General features: G+C 43.8%; 1 protein-coding gene across 2 annotated transcripts in view; it reads right to left on the bottom strand.

The window, feature by feature from the left end:
• The window catches only part of LOC142596463 (transcription factor RFX3-like), a 107193-nt gene that overhangs the window by 18208 nt on the left and 65683 nt on the right, over positions 1 to 23302 (bottom strand). For both annotated transcript variants that reach the window (XM_075725576.1, XM_075725577.1), the window contains exons 7-10: positions 17161 to 17282; positions 15764 to 15876; positions 14845 to 14960; positions 14198 to 14352 (exon numbers count right to left, since the gene is read on the bottom strand). In XM_075725576.1, the coding sequence (XP_075581691.1) occupies positions 14198 to 14352; positions 14845 to 14960; positions 15764 to 15876; positions 17161 to 17282 (506 nt within the window). The remainder of the gene's footprint in view (positions 1 to 14197; positions 14353 to 14844; positions 14961 to 15763; positions 15877 to 17160; positions 17283 to 23302) is intronic.

The following is a 23302-nucleotide window of genomic DNA, read 5'->3' as shown; positions in this document are numbered from 1 at the left end:
GAAATCTCTCTCCTACACAAATCTCACAAATAACAAGATTTTGCAGTCTTTCCGGTACTTGTAATTGCTGAAATTGAGAAATACAGTGAGAAAAATACCTTGAACATAACTTCTCTGCCTGGAATAGGAACTCCCAAACAAGTTTGTTACTGTCCATCCTGTCACTTGTGAAGAGATAAAAAGGCCATTCTCAGGGGAAAGGATCTATTGCCAGTAATACACAGTGGCTCTGGTCTTTTGCTAGAATAATTAGATAACAATCAACTTTACTCCCGATTCAAGTATAGAGTGTTTGACTTCTTTTTAAACAAAGAAATTTGGCTTTTTCCTACACAGTAGTTTTTCATTTGTTTTGTGGGCACTAAAAATTTTTCACAAAAATTTCAACTGACCAAATTTTACTTAGAGCTTGTTTTTCAAAAAGTTTTTCCTCACTGTTAATTTCTTTTATGGTAATATTTATTAGGAAGTTATGTGACAGAGTAGGTTATGTGGATTATCCCCCCCCCCCCAATACTGAAAATCAAGAAAAGAAAAAAGATGAAACTCATAAAAATCGGAACATCTCCCATAGGAGGAGATGCTGAGAGAGCTGGGATTGTTTAGCCTGGAGAACGGAAGGCTCAGGAGGGATCTTATCAGTGTATATAAATACCCAGTAGAGGGAGGGGAGTAAAGAAGATGGAGCCAAACTCTTCTCAGTGGTGCCCAGTGAAAGGATGAAAGACATTTTTTTTGGCCAGCTGCTGTTGTTACCTTTCCGATTATCCAGAAAAAAAGAAACCTGCCTATGATGGGGTATTTCTACAAAGCAGTACTTGCAAATATTTTCCTGAGTTGCTTCTTACAGCATAGCTAACAGAGGCAGCCAACAGATGCAGCACTTTGCTCAGAAGGGGGCCAGAAACTTTGCAGAGAACAGCATCCATGTCCTGAGCAATGGTGTTAATGTGTCACAGGGCACCACCTCCAGCCATCAGAGCAATTATCTCTATAATGCCAGAGGCCTATCAAGTGTGACTACATGCATCTGGAGGCAACGGTCAAGGGCATGGGGGCCCAGGTAGTGTTCTCCTTGATCTTTCCAGTGAGAAGCAAGGGCTTGAGGAGGAATGGAAGGATCCTGTGGATCAACAGTTGGTTGCCCAGCTGGCGATGACAATCGGTATTTGTATTTTATGACCATGGGGACCCTTCTTTAAGGACTGAAGACTGCTAGAGAGAGATGGGATCCACCTGGCCAAGTGGGGCAAAAACATCTTTACCAACAGGCTGGCCAACCTGGTGAGGAGAGCTTTAAACTAGAAATGACAGGGGAGGGAGATGATGACCCATAACCAAGCGAGGGAGTGGTGGAATGGGTTGGCAAGCAAAGGGTGCAGGGTGTTATGGAAATGAGAGCGAGCTTGTAATCAGCAAAACAGGGCTGAAGGGGAGATGCTCTGCTGGATGCAATTCTTACAAACAAGGAAGCTTTTCTTACAATTCTTAGAAACTGGTTGGCGGTGTGAAGGTTGGGGGGCAGCCTGGGCTGCATTGACCATGAGATGATGGAGTTGAGAATCCTGAGAGGAGGGAACAAGGCAAATGGCAGGATGACTACCCCAGACTTGAAGAGAGCAGACTTTGACCTTTTCAGGGATCTCCTTGGAAGAATTTCACGGGCTATACACCTGAAGAGCAAAGGGGTCCAGGAAAGCTGGTTGATATTCAAGGATCACCTCCTCCAAGCTCAAGAATGGTCCATTGCAATGAGCAGGAAATCAAGCAAAGGTGACAGGTCTGCATGGACGAACAAGGAGCTCCTGACTAAACTCAAACATGAAGCATACAGGAACTGGAAAAAAGGGGCAAGTGACCCAGGAGGAATGCAGAGACAGTGTCCAAGTGTGCAGAGATCGGGTTAGGAAAGCCAAAGCCCACCTGGAGTTGAGACTGGCGAGGGATGTGAAGGGCAACATTAAGGGTTTCTACAGGTACATCAGCAGCAAAATGAATACCAGAGAAAATGTGGGCCTGCTGCCGAATGGGGCGGGGAGCCTGATGAAGAAGGACATGGGAAAGGCCAAGGTACTGAATGCCTTCTTCACCTCAGTGTTTACTGGTAAGGATTGCCTTCAGGAATCCCAGGCCTCTGAGACCAGAGGGAAAGTCTGCAGCAAGGAAAAATTCTCCTCGATAGAGGAGGACCCAGTTATAGAACACTTAACTGGACATAGACAAGTCCATGGGACCAGAGGGGATGCACCCATGAGTGCTGCGGGAGCTGGCTGATGTCATTGTGAGGCCACTCTCAATTATCTTTGAACGGTCATGGTGATCATGGGAGGTTCCTGAGGACTGGAAGAAAGCAAATGACACTCCAGTCTTCAAGAAGGGCAAAGAGGAGGATCCAGGGAACTACAAGCCGGTCAGCTTCACCTTGATCCCTGGAAAGGTGATGGAGAAAATAATAATGGAAACCATTTTGTGTCACATAAAGGACACAGGGTGATTTGGAGTAGTCACCGTGGATTTACAAATGGAAAATTATGCTGCCAGCCTTCTACAATGAGTCAACTAGCTTGGTGGACGAGGGGAGAGCAGCGGATGCTGTTTATCTTGACTTGAGCAAAGCTTTTGACACTGTCTCCCATAACATCCTCATAGACAAGCTGACAAAGTACAGGTTAGATAGGTGGACAGTGAGGTGGACTGAAAACTGGCTGAACTGCCAGGCCCAGATGGTTGTGATCAGAAGCATAAAGTCTAGCTGGAGGCCAGCCTCTAGTGGCGTCCCCCGGGGTTGATCCTTGGGCCAATACTGTTTAACAACTGCATTAATGACCTGGACGATGTGACAGAGTGCACCCTCAGCAAGTTTGCAGATGATACAGAATTGGGAGGAGCGGTTGATAGACCAGATGGCTGTTGTGCCATTCAGAGGGACCTCGACAGTCTTGGAGAAATGGGCAGGCAGGAACCTCATGCATTCCAACAAAGGGAAATGCCAAGTCCTGCCCCTGGGGAAGGAATAACACGATGCACCAGTACAGGCTAGGGCCTGACTGGCTGGGAAGCAGCTTTGCAGAGAAGGACATGGGGGTCCTGGTGGAGAACAAGCGGAACGTGAGCCAGTAATGTGCCCCTGCGGCAAAGGAGGCCAATGGTATTCTGAGTTGCATTAGGAAGAGTGTTGACAGGAGGCTGAGGGAGGTGATCCTTTCTCTCTACTCAGCACTGGTGAGGCCACACCTGGAGTACTGTGTCCAGTTCTGAGCTCCCTGGTACAAGACAGACATGGACATACTGTAGCAAGTTCAGCGAAGAGCCACCGCAGTGATGAAGGGATCGGAACATCTCCCATAGGAGGAGATGCTGAGAGAGCTGGGATTGTTTAGCCTGGAGAACGGAAGGCTCAGGAGGGATCTTATCAGTGTATATAAATACCCAGTAGAGGGAGGGGAGTAAAGAAGATGGAGCCAAACTCTTCTCAGTGGTGCCCAGTGAAAGGATGAGAGACAATGCACACAAACTGAAATACAGGAACTTCCATTTAAAAATAAGAAAAATCTTTTTTACTCTAAGGGTGGTCAAACACTGGACCAGTTTGCCCAGAGAGGTTGTGGAGTATCCATCCTTGGAGATATTCAAAACCTGACTGGACAATGTCCTGAGCAATTGTTCTGGTTGATCCTGCTTTGAGCGGGGGTTGGGAGGGGGTTTGGACTAGACAGTCTCCAGAGATCCCTTCCAACCTCAACTACTCAACTATTCTATGGTTCTGTGATTACACTTGAGGTCACCATGGCAGAAGGTGTCATTTACAGTATCAAAAATAGCTTTGCTAGCTACAAGGATAGCTGAGGCTCTATGTCTTAAAATATTAATCCAACTTTATGAAGTGATTATTGTTTGGTCCACACAAAGGATATAAAACGTAGTATTTACAAGGATTATACTGGATTGTAAATAGGAAATTTCTTTTAAATATTTAACACAACATACAAAACATGCAATAAATGTTTTAGGAAGGAATTTGAACTACAGGCACCACTTCCAGGAAGATCAACCTGAACTTTGCAACTGATAAGATGTTAAACCAGGGGTGATCCCAGACACCAAACTGGGAGGGATGCGGGAATTGATAGAACTATACAAACCGATGAAGGGACTTGCAGGGGGAAGGGGAAGCAGGGAGAAACAAAGAGGGGGGATAGACAGAAAGGGGGATAAAACGGGCCAGTCACAGGTAAAATGGGGCCGGTCAGTACGCTTGTCTGGCTGAGCCCTGTGCCTGATCGCTGCAGTCTGTCCTATTTTCTTATATTTTCTTTTAAAATCATTTCTTAACTATCGCTCTGATTAATCTCACTCTCTGTCCCCTGTGTATGCGTGCTGCCAGGAACAGGTGCCAGCTGCTGGTGAGACCTGTGTGCATGTGAGTGAAATTTGGTGCCCAGCTACTGGAGTCAGACTGGGGGGCGTAGGCACCCTGGGGCCTGTGGTGTCAGCTACGGGAGTGAGCGAGGGTCCTAACATCAGTAGTTGGAGGGGCCATAGCTCTCTGGATCATCATCACAGAATCATCATACGATTTGGGTTGGAAGGGACCTTTAAAGGTCCAACCCCCCCTGCCATGGGCAGGGACGCCTTTCACTAGATCAGGTTGCTCCTAATGCACCCCAGGATGCGGTTTGCCCTCTTGGCTGCCAGGGCACACTGCTGACTCCTATTGAGCCTGCTGTCAACCAGCACCCCCAGATCCCTTTCTGCAGGGCTGCTCTCCAGCCACTCCTCTCCCAATTTATACTTGTGCCCAGTGTTACTCTGTCACAGGTGCAGAATCTGGCACTTGGACTTGTTAAATTTCATGCCATTGATGATTGCCCAATGCTCCAATCTATCTAGATCCCTCTGCAAGGCCTCTTGTCCCTCAAGAGAGTCAACAGCACCTCCCAATTTGGTATCATCAGCAATCTTGCTAATGGTACATTCAACTCCTGAATCTAGATCATTGATAAAAATATTGAACAGAACTGGCCCTAGAATTGAACCCCGAGGAACACCACGGGTGACCGGCTGCCAGCCAGGTGTAGCCCCATTCACTACAACCCTTTGAGCCCTGCCGTTCAGGCAGTTCTTTACCCAGCACACCATGTACCTGCTCATCTCACAGTTGGACAACTTGTCCAGAAGGATGCTGTGAGGGGCAGTATCAAAAGCCTCACTAAAATCCAGAAAGACTACATCCACTGCCTTCCCTTCATCCACTAGGCGGGTGACCCTATCATAGAAGGATCTCAAATTAGTTAGACAGGACTTTCCCTTTGTGAACCCATGTTGACTGTGCCTGATGATTGCATTATTCTTTAAATGCCTTTCAGTAGTACCCAGTATGATCTTCTCCATAATTTTTCTAGGAACTGAGGTTAGACTAACAGGTCTGTAGTTTCCTGGGTCTTCCCTCACACCCTCCTTGTAAATTGGAATAACATTGACTAGCTTCCAGTCAGCAGGGACCTCCCCAGACTCCCAAGACCTTAGGTAGATGATCGAGAAGGGTCCTGCCGTAACATCCTCTAGTTCCTTCAGTACTCTGGGATGAATCCCATCAGGCCGCATGGACTTGTGAACATTCAGCTGATACAGCTGGTCCCTTACAATTTCAGTGTCCACAAATGGAAAGTCACTGTTCCCGCTCTTGTGGCCCTCCGACTCAGGGGACCGGGCAGCCCAAGGTCTACCAGTATTATTAAAGACTGAGGCAAAAAAAAGCATCGAATGCCTCTGCTTTTTCTTCAGCCCTATTAGTCAGGTGACCATCTTCAACAAGTGTCAGTCCAATGTTTTCCTTAGACCTCCTCTTGCTATTAAGGTACGTAAAAAAGCCCTTCTTGTCGTCTGACACAACACTGGCCAGTTTCAACTCTAATTGAGCTTTGGCCTTTTGTGCCTTCTCCCTGCATATATTACACAGCTCTGTAATCTTCCTGCGAAGCCTGACCTTGCTTCCAGAGATCATACAATTTCTTTTTCCTCTTGAGCTCCACGAGGAGTTCCCTGTTCAGCCAAGCTGGTCTTCTGCCCCGCTTGCTTGACTTGCGACACAATGGGATTGCCTGCTCCTGTGCTTTTAAAAGGTGGTTCTTAAAGACTGACCAGCACTCGTGGACTCCTAAGCCCTCAAAGGCAGATTCCCAGGGGATCTGCTAAGTAGCTCCCTGAGTAGCTTAAAGTTTTCTCTCTTGAAGTCCAGGGTAGCAACTCTGCTGTCCTTTTTTCTCATTACACTGAAAATTTTAAACTCAACCATTTCATGATCACTGTGGCCAAGACAGCCACCTACCATCACATCTCCCACGAATCCTTCTCTATTCGCAAACAACAAGCCTAGGAGGGCATCTTTCCTAGTTGGCTCACTGAGTACTTGTGACAAGAAGTTATCTCCCACAAACTTCAGTAATTTCCAAGACCTGCTTGTCACAGCAGTATGATATTCCCAGCTGATGCCTGGGAAGTTGGAATCTCCCATAAGGACAAGGGCTACTGATCCAGAGATTTCTCCTAATTGCCTATAGAATAACTCATCAGTGCTAACATCCTGGCTGGGTGATTGGTAGTAGACACCCACTACATCTCCTCTGTTTTCCATCCCCCTAATCCTCACCCAGAGGCTCTCCACCACATCACCGCTAACTGTAAAATCAAACCTCTCCTTACATATAGTGCGACACCTCCACCTCGCACGCCCTGCCTATCCCTCCTGAACAGCCTGTAGCCCTCCAACCCAGCACTCCAATCGTGGGACTCATTCCACCAAGTCTCACTAATAGCAATGATATCATAGTTCTGGGAACTAACCAACACTTCCAGTTCATCCTGTTTGTTTCTCATACTGCGTGTGTTGGTGTACAAGCATTTCAGATATGCTCCTGAGCCCTAAATCTAAATCCACCCTCTTTCAGTTTAAAACTGTTGCCCCTTGTCCTGTCACTACAGGCCCCGGTAAAAAGTCTTCTCTCTGCCCCCTTTATATATTGAAAGGTCGCAATAGGGGTTCCCTGGAGCCTCCTCTTCTCCAGGCTGAACAACCCCAACTCTGTCCGCCTTTCCTCATAGGAGAGGCGTTCCAGCCCTCTGATCATTCTTGTGACCCTCCTCTGGACCCGCTCTAACAGAACTGGATGCCCCAGAGCTGGACGCAGTACTCCAGGTGGGGTCTCACGAGAGCAGAGTAGAGGGGGAGGATTGACCTGCTGGTCACGCTTCCTTTTATGCAGCCCAGGATGCGATTGGCTTTCTGGGCTGCGAGCGCACGTTGCCGGCTCATGTCCAATTTTTCATCCCCCAGTATCCCCAAGTCCTTCTCCGCAGGGCTGCTCTCAATCCATTCATCCGCAGTCTGTACTGATGCTGGGGGTTGCCCCGACCCAGGTGCAGGACCTTGCACTTGGCCTTGTTGAACTTCATGAGGTTTGCATGGGCCCACTCCTCAAGCCTGTCAAGGTCCCTCTGGATGGCATCCCTTCCCTCTAGCGAATCAACTGTATCACTCAGCTTGGTGTCATCTGCAAACTTGCTGAGGGTGCACTCAGTCCCACTGTCTGTGTTGCTGATGACGATATTAAATAGTACTGCTCCCAATACGGACCCCTGGGGGACACCACTCGTTACCGGTTTCCACTTGGACATTGAGCCATTGACTGTAACTCTTTGGACGTGGCCATCCAGCCAGTTCCTTATCCATCTAACAGTCCGTCCATCAAACCCATATCTCTCCAATTTAGCGGCCAGAATGTTGTGGGGGACCATATCAAAGGCCTTACAGAAGTCCAGGTAGATGACATCCGTAGCTCTTCCCTTGTGCACCGATGCAGTCACTCCATTGTAGAAGGCCACTAGGTTAGTCAGGCACGATCTGCCCTTGGTGAAGCCGTGTTGGCTGTCTCTAATCGCCTCCCTGTCTTCCATATGCCTCGACATATCTTCCAGGAGGATCTGCTCCATGATCCTACCGGGCACGGAGGTGAGGCTGACTGGTATGTAGTTCCCAGGGTCTTCCTTTCTACCCTTTTTAAAAATGGGTGCAACGTTTCCCTTTTTCCAGTCACCGGGGACGTAGTCTGACTGCCATGACTTCTCAAATATGATGGAGAGTGACTTGGCTACTACGTCAGCCAGTTCCCTCGGGACCCTGGAACGCATCTCGTCGGGTCCCAAGGACTTGCGTATGCTCAGGTTCCTCAGGTGGTCTCGAACCTGATCTTCTCCTACGATGGGTGGGACTTCATCCCCCCAGTCCCTGCCTTGAGGTTCAGGGGCTTGAGAGATGTGAGAAGAGAGATTGCCAGTGTGAGGGTGATTGAAGTCCCCCAGGAGAATCAGGGCCTGCGAGCGTGATGCTTCCTGTAGTTGGAGTAAGAATGCTTCATCGACATCCTCCCCTTGATCAGGTAGCCTGTAGTAAACACCAACCATGAGGTTTCCTTTGTTAGCTTTTCCCTCATTTTTACCCATAAGCTCTCAACCTGTTCATCGCTGTTTTTCAAAGACAGCTCTGTGCAGTCAATCCATTTTTTTACAGAGGGCAACCCCCCCCCCCCCTCCTTCCTTGCCTGTGCTTTCTCAACAGTTTATAGGCATCGATTGCAGCGCTCCAGTCGTGCGACTCGTCCCACCAAGTTTCAGTGATAGCGATTAAATCGTAGCTTTCCAGGTGCACAGTGGCTTCCATCTTTCCTGTTTGTTACCCATGCTGTGTGCATTGCTATAGAGGCACTTTAAGTGGGCCTATCGACCTTGGCGCATTTTTAGAGGAACACAGCCTAATTCCTTTGAGGCATTTCACAGGTGTTTCCATGTTGATTCTTAATGCATCAGCAGCCCCTGGCTCATTTGTCTGGATGGCAAATGGATGCTTCAGTGCCTCTCACTAAGAAATCTTGAAGATTCACAAGAACATCCACTATTGCCTAAAAAAGCATAAAACCAGCGCAGATATTCTTCTACCCGCTTTGAGCTGGGGGGGGAGTGGGGGGCGTGGACTAGACAATCTCCAGAGCTCCCTTCCTATATGCATGGGCCATATCTTTGTGTTTGTCCCAAGTAGTCTCTCCCTGCTTCCACCTTCTGTGTACTTCCTTTTTGTGTTTGATTTCAGTCAGGAGCTCCATTTGCTTGGGTGGTGCTGGCTGTTCCCCAGCCAGTTCAAACCACGGGAAAGCCAATGCCAGCAGCAGCAGTGGCAGCAGCAGTATTTGCTGCGTGCTGAGAAGAGTGTGAGGCTTGTGAGGTCCTGGAGGGTGTTTGAGGGGGTTTCTGGGCCCCCGACACCCTTGGGCTGTGTGTGTGGAGGGACTGGCCAGCAGGCGACAGGTCTCGCAAGAGGGGCGGGTGAGAGTTGGGTGGTCCCAGCTGTTGCTGCAGCCATTTCAAACCGTGGGAAGCCACATATAACTGGCCCCTAGGGAGTGCCAGTGACCAGGGTATGGTGCTGTAGGGTACGGTGCCTGAGAGGAATGGCACAGCAATTTGCGCGGCAGTTCGAGCAGAAGGGTGCGCGAGAAGGGCGGCACATCCTACCAAGTTGTCGGACTGCTGCCCGCTCTGCTCGCCCACAGTCTTATGCTGCAGCCTCGATGGTACCCCAGCTAGCTGTTGGCTGTGCAAGCCTACCCAGCAGCTTGAGGTCTCCAAGGAATTAGAAGGGCTTATTAGGCAGTGCTTTGGGATCGTCGGAAGCCTGGTGGTAGAGACCAGGCGAGGGCTGCGCTCTGCAGCAGCCAGGAACCAGCTACCTAGCCAGGCTAGCCTGGGACGAGTGGAGGCAGCCACCCAGACAGAGCTTCCTATCAGGGAAGCTGCTGTCCAGGTGGAGGTATGCAAAGACTGTACCCCACACTCCTGGGTGGAGGAGGGTGGAAGCTCCACCTGTGCTAGGTGTGCTCTGGTGGAGTCACTCAGGCAGCGGGTGGAGGAGCTGCAGGAGGAAGTCAGCAGGTTATGCTGTTTTAGGGAGGGGGAACAAGAAATAGAGTATTATTTGAGACTTTGGAAGAAGAAATATTAGGGCTTCATGGCACTGTCCTCCAAGGACTACCAGACAAAGATCTTCAGCAGCGACCAGACAGCACTTTGGAGAAGGAGGCACCATGGTCTCTGGTGACCCATGGGAACAGGATATTGCTTCACTCCCCTTCCTTGTGTGTACCAACCAGCAACACATATGAAGTCTTGGCAGTGGACAAAACCAATGAGCAAGATTCACAGGGAGAAACCGCACCAGCAACACATACTAAAAGCTGCAAAAGAAAGTGGCAAGTGCTAGCAGTGGGCGAGAGGCACCGAGGCACCCATCTGCTGGCCTGATATACAGCCAAGGGAAGTTTGCTGCTTGCCAGTAGCCAAGATCCAGGATGTCACAGAGAGACTGCCACAACTGGTAAAAAGTGCAGACTACTATCCCCTACTTCTTTTCCATATGGGCACCAATGACATGGTGAAGCATAACCTGGGCAAGATCAAGGAGGACTTGAGAGCCCTGGGGGCCCAAGTGAAAGGGACAGGGGCCCAAGTGATCTTCTCCTCTGTCTTGCGAATCAGGGATAGGAGTGCAGGCAGAAGTCAATGCATCATGCATATCAATACCTGGCTTCATGGCTGGTGCCGTCACCAGGGCTTTGGTTTCTGTGGTCACGGGACGTTCTTCAATGAATACAGCCTATTGGGAAGAGATAGAATCCACTGATCTAGAAGAGGCAGGAGAATTTTCACCAGCATATTGACTGACTTCATGAATCGTGCTTTAAAGTAACGAACTTGGGGGGGTAGAGTCCACAGCTGTGACACCCGTATATCATCCATAAGCAACAGGGTAGATGAGCACACCTACCAGAGTAGTGAGGAATGCTCCCCAGTCCTTTCCAAAGGCAAGAACCCCAAGTTCAGCCACCTCAAGTTGCATGTATACCAATGCATGTAGTCTGGGCAACAAACAGGAGGAACTGGAGCTCCGTGCCCAGTCTGAGAAGCCATGTTGGCTGTCTCTAATCACCTCCCTGTCATCTGTATGCCTCGACATATCTTCCAGGATTTCCCTTTTTCCAGTCACCGGGGACTTCTGACTGCCATGACTTTTCAAATATCATGGAGAATGGCTTGGTAACTACATCAGCCAGTTCCCTCAGGACTCTCGGATGCATCTCGTTGGGTCCCATAGACTTATGTATGTTCAGGTTCCTCAGGTGGTCTTGAACCTGATCTTCTCTTACAGTGGGAGGGACTTTGCTCACCCAGTCCCTGCTCTGAGGTCCATCCACTCGAGAGGTGTGGAAAGAGAGATTGCCAGTTTGAAATTTAAAAGACTTGCAAATTTCTGCACCTAGGACAACATAACCAAAGAGCCCAGTACAGGCTAGGATCTGTGTGGCTGGGGAGCAGCCTTGCTGAAAGGGACCTAGGGGTGCTGGTGGAGAACAAGCTCTACATGAGTCAGCAGTGCACCGCTGCAGCAACAAAGGCAAATCAGGTCCTGGGCTGTATCCGCAGGGGCATTACTACCAGAGATAGAGATATGATCATCTCACTCTACTCAGCCCTTGTCAGGCCGCACCTGTAGTACTGTTTCCAGTTTTGGTCTCCACAATTGAAGAAAGACACACACAGGCTGGAGAGGGTCTGAAGGAGGGCCACAAAGATGATCAAAGGGCTGGAGAACGTGCCCTATGAGGAAAGACTGAAGGGGTTAGATCTTTTCTCCCCGGAGAAAAGAAGGCTCAAGGGGAACATCATCACAGTATTCCAGTACTTAAAGGACAGCTATGAAGAGGACAGAGGCTCTATGAAGACAAAGATCTTCAGCAGTGTTTCCCTGTTGGTTCCTAATATTTCTTTTATAATTTCTTTTATAATTATATATTATATTTATATATATGTAATTATAATTTCTTTTTAATATTTAACACAACATACAATACATATAATAAATGTTTTAGGAAGAAGTTTAACCTTCCTGGAAACCAATTTAAAATAATTTACTACCAAAAGCAGCCATAAAAAAATACTATGCTTGAGCAATGATGGATACTATAAAATCAACATTGAAGAGAAAGCTCTATTCCTGATAATGGCCAGTTGGCCATAATACTAGAATCGATAGATGAGTCCTTCGTACTGGAAATAGAACAGAAAGTATAGTAGACTGGAATAATAAACAAGACTTAAAGTGTTTGACAACGTTATGTTGGTTGACAGCCGGCTGAACAGGAGCTAGCAGTGTGCCCAGGTGGCCAAGAAGGCCAACAGCGTCCTGGCTTGCATCAGGAGTAGCATGGCCAGCAGGAGCAGGGAAGTGATTGTCCCCCTGTACCCGGCACTGGTGAGGCCGCACCTTGAATACTGTGTCCAGTTTTGGGCCCCTCAGTACAAGAAGGACATCGAGGTGCTGGAGCATGTCCAGAGAAGGGCAATGAAGCTGGTGAAGGGTCTGGACCACAAGTCTTATGAGGAGCAGCTGAGGGAATTGGGATTGTTTAGTCTGGAGAAGAGGAGGCTGAGGGGAGACCTTATCGCTCTCTACAACTACCTGAAAGGAGGTTGTAGTGAGGTGGGTGTTGGTCTCTTCTCCCAAGTAGTTAGCGATAGGACAAGAGGAAATTGCCTCAAGCTGCATCAGGAGAGGTTTAGATTGGATATTAGGAAAAATGTCTTCACGGAAAGGGTAGTCAAGCATTGGAACAGGCTGCCCAGAGAGGTGGTGGAGTCACCATCCCTGGAAGTGTTCAAAAAACGGGTAGATGTGGCACTTTGGGACATGGTTTAGTGGTGTCCTGGTTTCGGCTGGAATAGAGGTAGTTTTCTTCCTAGTAGCAGGCATAGGGCTTGTTTTGGATTTAGTATGAGAAGAATGTTGATAACACGCTGATGTTTTAGTTGTTGCTAAGTACTGCTTATGCTAGTCAAGGACTTTTCAGCTTCCCAAGCTTTGCCAGGTGCACAAGAAGCTGGGAGGGGGCACAGCCAGAATAGTTGATCCAAACTGACCAAAGGGCTATTCCATACCATATGACATCATGCTCAGTATATAAACTGGGGGGGGGGGGTGGTTGGCCAGGGAGCAGTGATTGCTGCTCGGGAACCATCTGGGTATCGGTCGGCGGGTGGTGAGCAATTGCATTGTGCATCACTTGCTTTGTATAGTGTTATTGTTATTATCATTATTATATTGTTGTTATGATCATTACCTTTTTACTTTATTTCAGTTATTAAACTGTTCTTATCTCAACCCAGGAGTGTTTCTCACTCTTACTCCTCCGATTCTCTCCCCCATCCCACCGGGGCAGGGGGAGTGAGCGAGCGGCTGTGTGGTGCTTAGTTGCTGGCTGGGGCTAAACCACGACAAGTGGGCATGGTGGTGTTGGGTTGATGGTTGGACTGATGATCTTAGAGGTCCTTTCCAACCTTAATGATGCCTAGTTTTACTTTCATAAAAAAATAATCCAGCCACCAAGCCAGGAAACATGAAATTACTCCTCTACCCTTAATTGGTTTAGTGGTGGACTTGGCAGTGTAGGTTAATGGTTGGAGTGGATGATCTTAAAGGTCTTTTCTAACCTAAATGATGTTATGATTCTATGATTCTATGTTAGTTTAATAGGTATCAAAACTGTTATGGTTTTAGCAGCCACTGATAAAACATAAATGTTTAATTATCCAAAAATGAAATGACAAAGCATATACATTTTGCTTTTTTAACAACTAGAACTTTTATATGTAAAACTTAAACCAAAGCCTACTGAAGTCAGCGGAAAGACTGTCTGACATTAATGGAATCAGGCTTAAGCCATAGTGCATTCACAGCTGTCAGGTAGACTAGAGCTAGTATGTAAAGGAACCCATTTTTGTCTTAAAATTAATAAAAACTTAGAATCTGCAGTGACAAGAACATATTCCATAGGGAAATATATTCTTAAAACTTCTAGAGACTTTCCTAAATGCAGTGAATTATCCACTCTCATTTTCTTTAAATACAATGCTTATATCAACTCCAGTACACCTTCCCACTCAACAGAATTAAGGAAAGATGACACAAGCTACATTTACATCCTTCCAAATCATTCCCAAAAGTTTCACGTGAGGCACAAAAAAATCACCACATAAAACAAAACAAAACAAAACAAAACACAGTCTTACGAGATTTTATCTGTGTTTAACTTACTAGGAATAGGTCTAAGGACATCAGGAATGAGAATCTCCACCAAAGCCTGGTACATCACATGGTCACAATTACCCATCCATTTCAGAATAGACTCATTTTTGCACAGAGTAATCAGTTTTCCTTTTGGAAGTCGACTTTCTATTTCACTCAGATTGCTGGTGTGAATAAATGTAACAAATGAAAATGCATTTACATACAGATAAGAAAAGTACAATGGACTTTGATTATGTAATAAAAACTTTATAAATGTCTCTGTTACATCCAATTGAAGCTCTTTAACTTCTTCATATGAAACTGGGGAAAAATTGCCTCCAAAGTTCTGCTCCAGCCCATAAATTATGCAGAGGTATGATAAAAATGGGCCTCGCAATTTAAACGAACTGGACAGTATATTGTGAAAAGATACTTTGACTTTAGTCATCCAAACAAAGAAAAAAATAGAAGATGTATACTATCATTTCAAGGCTGCAGTTTGACATATATCAATAGCCTATATGTCAAATAGCAGACAACACAAATTGAAACTGAAAAACTACTGATATCGGAAAAGGTTCTTAGCCTATATGTACAACTAAGACTTTCTTTGATTTGACTCCTGCTGTTATAATATGATGGTGAACAGTAAACAAAAAGAGACATTTACTGACCTCAGTTCAATAATAGCTGTGTCGTCAGCTGGAGCAGAGGGAGAATAGCGCCAGAAAGTTTGCCACAATTTTTCTATCAGGCTAAACTGAAGATTCACAACAACATCCACTATTGCCTAAAAAAATATAAAACAAGTGCAGATAGTCTTCTACCTCGTCTCCCCCCGCCCCAACTCCTCCAAGGGATATAGCTCCCCCCAGTCATTTTGCAGAAAAAATAGTAAAATGTATGTTTATAAATAAACACATAATATCCTTTGTAATAACTTTTTAGCAACAAATTTTCCGGCTGTCCATACTAGTGTGGACAGAGACTCAGATCAGGCCAAGTGCAAATACAAGGAAGCCTCCAGAAAAGAGCCTAAGCACATATATCAGGTGAATTCACCTAAACAGAACTTTTAACACTATTACAAACACAAAGGAAACCTGCTATTTCATGAATTTTGGTACTTCATTACATATTTTAAAGCAACTTCAGCAATAATTTTAATACACGTTATTCAATATGAAATGTGGCCTTAGGTTCTTAAACAACCTGCTGCTTTAAAACTTGAAGAAAAAAGTGAGTTTGTTTTTAACATAAACATTAGAAATAACAATTTAATCTGATTTCAACTATAAACAAAAGCAAAACTCTGTATATATATAATCTAAAGTTCAATTTATCTAAAATTCTCAAAACCTACACATGATTACATTCTAGTATTTGTATTCTATTACATGTTATTTTATTTCCCTGTAAAGAGAGAAATTCCAGAGAAGTCTTTTTGCAAACATCATTTCCAAAGGAATAAGCAAAGTATTTGAGGAGCACATCAGATACAAGTAGGCTGGCTGTAACGTTATACTGATTCTCAGTAGAAGACATTAATTTTCAAAGAATGATGATTTATGTGAAATGCCTCTTTTCTCTTACCTCACAGTGCTCTCGATAAAGACTTTGCAGTGATTTTATGTCCTCAAGGGTAGTACCATCTGGCAGAGAAGATATTTCAACTTCTCCAAACTCTGGAAGTACTCGAGATGCGTCTGTTTCCATGACAACATAACAGAAGAAAGCTATTGTGAATGGTGCCAACTACAGTTTGATTCGAAAACATTTAAGGATCACGTAAAGAAATAAAGTCTAGAAGGTCATAATGCCCAAAGAGGAATGTCTGTCTTATTTAATATATTTTAAAGTTGCAATAAAATTGTGAACAAACCAGCTAGCTATTTTTTAAGCAAAAGATGTTAAATTATTCTTGACAGATAGCAGATAAAAATTATTTCACATACATATTGTACTTGTAGATAAAAAAAGCTAAGACACATTTTCAGAATATGACAGGATGAAGCAGAATATTCATGTCAGTACATAAGAGATTAATATAATTTAATAGTTTTTGTTTTGATCAACTGAATAGTTTTTGCAGTCATGCATGTTATGGTTTAGTAGACTCAGCAGCATATATTTATTTGAAATTTACAAGATTTTCGATTGTAGCCAACATGTGCTTTTACTATTTCTCATAAATGTTTCCAAGAGATACACTGGTATCGGGGGAAAAATGCACTGTCAATTGGGGGGGCAGTGGAAGGGAAAATTCAAAAACATGAGAACTACAGCCTAAGGTTACCAATGATTTCAGTAACAGCAAGGTTAGGTCAAAGGATGTGGTGCTTCAAAATCCCAATATATGAACTCAAATCTAAGTGTACGATTATTTCAATAACACATTTAATAAGCTTTTTTACTTTAGCAAATTACTAAATTACCATTTGCTTCCACAACTGAGAAATCGATATGCTTAGCTGCATCAATGAATGCATAAAAATGCACATTTTTAAACACGAACCTTGGGTTTCTGGTTTTAACTATTTGGCTCTTTCCATTTATAACGTTGCAGCACAAACTCAATACACCTTCTTGTCAATCATCAACACAACTGCAGTGCAATCATATAATCCCAATTTATGTGCATATTCAAAAAATTGTGAAGCCAGTGGAAATTAACAAGTTTTTAGGGCAAGATTTTCAGTATGCTTTTTTGTATAAAATGCTTCATCGCAATTGCATTGCAATATATTTTAAATCTACCATGCAAGTAGATTTTTGCACATTTTTTCTTTTATATCTGCATGATGCATATTAAATATTGCAGAAGTCTTACAATATAGAACATATAGCTTCTATGAGTATCTTTTTGTTCTGTTATCAGTGAGAGTTTTAAACAGGGCAACATAACTATAATTATTGTATTTGTATGATAATGTTCATGGCAATAATGGTGTTTATTTTATTTATACAACAGTATAACACATATTTCATACCTAAAAACTGTTGATGATGTTGACTTTGGGCAATTATAGTTTGTTCAGCAGATGTGCCTGTCTGTTGACCACTTCCTGTGAAACCATCTGCAACTCCATCCACTTTCTGCACAGGCTTGTACCTACAAAATTATCAAATACAAAATTATTCTTTATATTCACTTTTTTGTAAGTGCAATATCACACTCTGTTCTGCCTGATTTCTCAGTCTCAATATACAGTTTTGCTAGTTCACACGCAAGAAAAGAGTAACATCAGCATAATTGTAGTAAGGAAAGGTAGTACATTGGCAATGCATTATAAAATTCATAAAGCTGATATCACAGCACAACTACTAATTTCTTGTGGAATTTAGTTTAAAAACTATACTACTAACACCTAAAGCTCATTTATACTAAACAGAAACACAATCTTTCCTTTTCCAAAGGACTTGCCTTCCCAGGAATCAAGTAGCTCAAAAATAAGGTTTAATCACCTTAAGAAGGGTCATGTATCTCTTTGGAGACAAAGGAATTTAAATAATTTTAAAATGTAACAAACTTCTCATGAGCTCAGAAGGTCTGAGAAGGCTACTTAGACTTAAACTAAGTAGCTGAATGAGGGGAGGTTCAGACTTGATATTAGGAAGCAGTTCTTACAGAAAGAGTGGTCAAACACTGGAACAGGCTTCCTAGAGAGGTGGTCGATGCCCCATGCCTGTCAGTGTTGAAGAGGCATTTGGACAATGTCCTTAATACCATGCTTTAACTTTTGGTCAGCCCTGAAGTGGTCAGGCAGTCGGACTAGGTGATCGTTGTAGGTCCCTTCCAACTGGAACTATTCTATTCTATTCTATTCTATTCTATTCTATTCTATTCTATTCTATTCTATTCTATTCTATTCTATTCTATTCTATACTCTTCATCAGTCATGTGGTGGTGCAGCACCCCCCTCCCGGGCCACTCTGAGACCCCAGGATAAGCCCTATTGTGCTGTTATCTTGGTCATAAGTGCAGCGACTTGGGTGTCAAGCACTCCCTGTCCACACCTGTCCTCCCTGAATTGTATACCAGAATGACTCCCCACGGATTGTGGCCAGAATGTAAAATACTGACCAAAGCCAATCATCTCGAGATCCTATAAATAGCGATCCAAAAGGGAGACTTTTTGGAGCTCTCCGGGACCGCAGCTGGCTGTGTATCTCCCCCTGAGCTGGGACGCCTCTCAGGGTAGATTTCGCGAGGATTGAAGGATTGTCCATCGACAATTTCACGAGGACTCAAAGGCCTGATTTCGCAAGGTTCACCAATCATCCGTTGATGAATGCCGGCACATAAAGGTGAGTAATTCATGAAACTCATGAAAAGGGAAATTTTAATCACAGGTTAACCTCAGTGTGTGTGTGCACAATTTGACTCAGAACTGTTTGTATGTCTGTTTGTGTGCATGATTTGATTTAAACCCCATCTGTGTGTGCAACTCTGCTGTAAGTTTCGGGTGACCCTTGCCATTCTCGAATCCTTAACTAAGTCGCTATTTTGATTGTAACTAATTCCATCAAATTGCTCTTTTAAATTGGCTGATGTTTAAGTGTTGTTAAGAATTATACAACCTAATTTTGTGATCTCTCTCACATATATATTATCCTTATTCACATAAACCGTTGACCAAGTCTGAGACTAAGATTGGACCAAGCCACACCTAGACTCCTCTCTGAGAAGGAGTTCAGAAAGCAAGGAGGTCTGTTCTAAGCCTTGCAACTCAACGGGAAGGTGCTCCTTATCCCCTGCATCCACGATCTCTCTGTGAATCATTCTAACTTGAGTGTAACTTAATTTTCCTTTGTGCACTTCCATGTAGTAATAGAGTGAACCTTGCCATCTTTGAATCTTTAACTAAGTCGCTGTTTCGATTAATTTTGTCTAATCACTTTGTTAATTGACTGATAATTGAGTGCTATTAAAATATCACAATCAAATCCTGCGATTTGCCACAAGTAAATTCTAAACTGCTACTAAATCAAACTGTGTAAAGTCACTCATTCGTGACAAATTAACATAGTCAGCAGGATCCACAAATCTGCGTTCGTGACAAGTCAGAAAAGCTTTTATAAAGGATAAAAATGACAAAGATATAAATAGGAATCCTGTTTTGGATGGTCAGATGTTAAGACCTGAAGATTCTGCCTGCCATCTCCAACACGACTGAAAATTAATTCTGCCACATCTCTTAGTGATAAGAACTTGGAAGCTTTGTCCTTCTGAAATAGCCTTGTAGCCAGAAGAAAACTAGAGAAACCTTGGTGCAGAATGCAATGCATGTGAACTGTCACTCAAGTCTGAAAATGCACTGTGCAGATTGTAAAGCTTTGTATTAACTTTAGAAATGTCAACAAATTCCACTCTGAAAATGCTCCTCTTCTTAAGAAGCAGTCAAGTCATCTGTGAGCATGTTCTCATTTTGACCTTATTAAACAGATAATAGGAATGCCCTGTGTAACTACTTAGATTTTAGTTTATGAGAAAGCTCCCATAAGAAGCAAGCATCCAAGATTCTGGTCATTCCAGACATATTCAACTATACAATAACATGGGAAGTGGGATATACTTTTCCAGAGAAGGCCTCTTGGCCTGATTAACATAAAATATGATAACTTTAGGAATGTTAATAGTTGGAAACAAAAGCTTCTGTCATCATCTTAATCTCTAGGACTTTTCTATGAAGTTTGGTTATTGTAAAGGCCCAGGATAAAATCCCAGGCGAAATCAACATCACAACTGTAATCAACTTCAAGACGACTAAAGTTTAATCTCTAGTATCATGGTAGCATTGAACTCTTATGGATAAACTTCTCATCACTTGATAGATCTATTTGCAATCCAAAAACCTCATTTTGTAAGAACTTTTAACTTTATTCTTATTATACTTTATCATTAAAAATACCTGGCAGAAGATCAATTTATATAAATATTTGCAAATCAAAATCAGTATGTTCACATAGTTCCACTAGTTTCTACAAAATGTATTATTTCACAAACTTTTCAGGTCTTGGAATAGAATCCAAAGTGCCTTGAATACATAAAAGTAACAGTCCTTTGAGTTTCTGGGGTTTAGGAAGAACTTTAACAAAAAAAAAAAGCCGACTTAATCCGCTGGTGCTAGGAGTCGGGATTATCCTACCACTTGCTCCAATGTGCTTTATGTAAAAAATGTTGGGGAAAAATCTTCTGGCATTCAAACAGTTCAAACAGTTTCAACAGCATTATAAAATAACTTGCAAAATGCAACCAAGGAATGAAAAAAAGAAAAGATTCTTTTTCAGGTGTTTCAAATGAAACTTGAGCAGAGTTGTTAACAGTTTTAGATTTCCTGTCTTTTACGGACAGTAGAGGGTGACGTCTTTGCAGTTCAGGCAATGAGAGGCTTCCAGAATTCCTGGCAAAATCCTCTGTTTATACCCAGGTTACTCTGTGTTTTTAATTACAGACAGGGGAAAATGTTACTGCAACTGATTTACACAACTACTTAATGGAAAAATTTAGCTTTTCTAAAATTATCTGACCCTTTTTCCTATTTCAACTCTGATTTTTCCAATTTTTTTTTAATTAACTGCTAAGAGAAGAGGCACTGAAAAAAAAATAACCAATCTTTTATAAATATAACAGCTTTCAAAAGATGCTTAGTTTTACTCAAGAAGAATAGAACTTTAATTTTATATAGCTAAATGTAAGCACAATAAAAGCTTGGATAGTCTCTAGCTAACAACAAACATTCTAAAGTTTTGAAAAGCTATGGAAGTCCAAGAGAACTAGACCACTGAAATATGAACATGAAATTAGTTAATTCAAAACCCAATGCAAAATTATGTGCTTTTCTCATTATTAACATAATTTACAGTAGAACTTAATTGATTCCCATAGTCCAATCCTACACAATGTAATGAAACTGAAACTTCCCACTCACTCCTCAGAAAAGTTTAAGAAATTTTGACTAAAATTTGAAAACAACAAACATTCAATAGTCATCAATAAGATAAAGCAGAAATAGGAAGAACAGGAGTACATGCCAAACTTCCTGTTTGGTATTAAATGGACACAAAAGTAAGCAAATGAGTAAGAAACAAGTAGAAACTATTAAAAAAAGAAAGAGGTCAAAATGGATTGACTAAGCCACAGGACAAAGAAAAAAACCTAAGTTTTTCTGCAGATTTTGTTGCTTCCTTGCAGTTGCCATGCTGACAATATTAAAATATTTACTGAGAGTCTCAATATTTAGTATTACCTCAAAAATCCAATTCATGCACTTACATAATTTATTGGTAGTCTCTGTTTTCATTAAAAAGAAAGGCTTATACTGTTCTGGCTTGCTGAAAAATAAACTCTAAGGGCTTTAGAAACAGAAACCAAACTAAGCTCTAATAATGTATTAGGGTTTTTTCTTTCACTTTTATTCACCACAATATTTGGTTTTTATATTGCCTTATTTTATTCTTAATCATCTTTTTTTGTGAGATCCATTTACTATTAAATGTCACACCTGTATTTGACCCAGAACTGATAGATAATTTCAGGGAACTACAGGCTGGTCAGCCTCACCTCAGTCCTGAGAAGTTGATGGAGCAGCTAATCCTAGGAACCATTTCCAAACACAAGAAGGACAAGAAGGTGATTGGGAGTAGTCAGCATGGCTTCACCAAAGGGAAGTCATGCTTGACCACCTTCATAAACTTCTGCAATGAAATGACTGGCCTGGTAGATGAGGGGAGAAGCTGATGAAATATGGGCTGGATGAGCAGACAGCGAGGTGGATTGAGAACTGGCTGAATGGCTGTATTGGGTTTACGTGGTAAGATTTTGGTAGAGGTGGGGGGTACAGGGATGGCTTCTGAGAGGAGACACCAGAAGCTACCCCCATGTCGGAAAGAGACAGTTCTGGCCGGCTCCGAGATGGACCCGCTGCTGGCCAAAGCTGAGACAGTCAGAGACATTTGTGTCACCTCTGTGATAACATATTTAATAAAGGGTAAAAAACTGCTGCGCAACAACAGCTGGGAGAGAGGAGTGAGAATATGTGAGAGAAACAGCCCTGCAGATGCTAAGGTCAGTAAAGAAAGAGGGGAGGAGGTGCTCCAGGCACTGGATCAGATTCCCCTGCAGCCCCTGGTGAAGACCATGGTGAAGCACATTGTCCCCCTGCAGCCCATGGAGATCCACGGTGGAGCAGATAACCACACTGCAGCCCATGAGGAACCCACACCAGAGCAGGTGGATATGCCCAGAAGGAAGCTGCAGTCCATGGAGAGCCCACACTGGAGCAGGCTCCTGGCAGGAACTGCAGCCTGTGGAGAGGAGCCAACACAGGAGTAGGTTTTCTGGCAGGACCTGTGACCTTGTGGGGGACCCACGCTGGATCAGTCTGTTCCTGAAGGACTGCACCCTGTGGAAAGGACCCAAGCTAGAGCAGTTCATGAAGAACTGCAGCCCGTGGGAAGGACCCATGTTGGAGAAGGTCATGGAGGACTGTCTCCCATGGGTGGGACCCCACGCTGGAGCTGGGGAAGAGTGTGAGGAGGAAGGAGAGGCAGAGACAAAGCATTATGAACTGACTGCAACCCCCATTCCCTGTCCCCTTGTGCCACTCAGAGGGAGGAGGTAGAAGAGTTGGGAGTGAAGTTGAGCCTGGGAAGAAGTGAGGGTTGGGAGGAAGGGGTTTTTTAGATTTGTCCTTATTTCTCATTATCCTGCTCTGATTTGATTGGCAATAAATTAGTTTCCCCAAGTCACATCTGTTTTGCCTGTGATGGTAATCGCTGAGTGATCTCCCTGTCCTTATCTGGACCCATGAGCATTTCGTCGTATTTTTCTCCCCCTATCCTGCTGAGCGGCTTGGTGGGCACTTGGTGGCCAGTCAGTGTCAACCCACCACAATGGCCGGGCCCAGAGCATGGTGATCAGTGGCAAAAAGTCTAGTGACTAGCAGTGTACCCCAGGGGTCAATACTGGGTCCAGTCCTGTTCAACATCTTCATTAATGATCTGGATGATGGGGCAGAGTGTACCCTCAGCAACTTTGCAGACAGTACCAAAACTGGGAGGAGTAGTATCTGATACTCCAGAGGGTTGTGCTGCTTCCAGAAAAAGACCTGGGGGTCCTTGCGGACAGCA

The sequence above is a fragment of the Pelecanus crispus genome, chromosome W (genome assembly GCF_030463565.1).
Source record: "Pelecanus crispus isolate bPelCri1 chromosome W, bPelCri1.pri, whole genome shotgun sequence".
Lineage (NCBI taxonomy): Eukaryota > Metazoa > Chordata > Aves > Pelecaniformes > Pelecanidae > Pelecanus > Pelecanus crispus.
The sequence above is the reverse complement of the archived record's forward strand: the minus strand, read 5'-3'. Positions and strand labels throughout refer to the sequence as shown.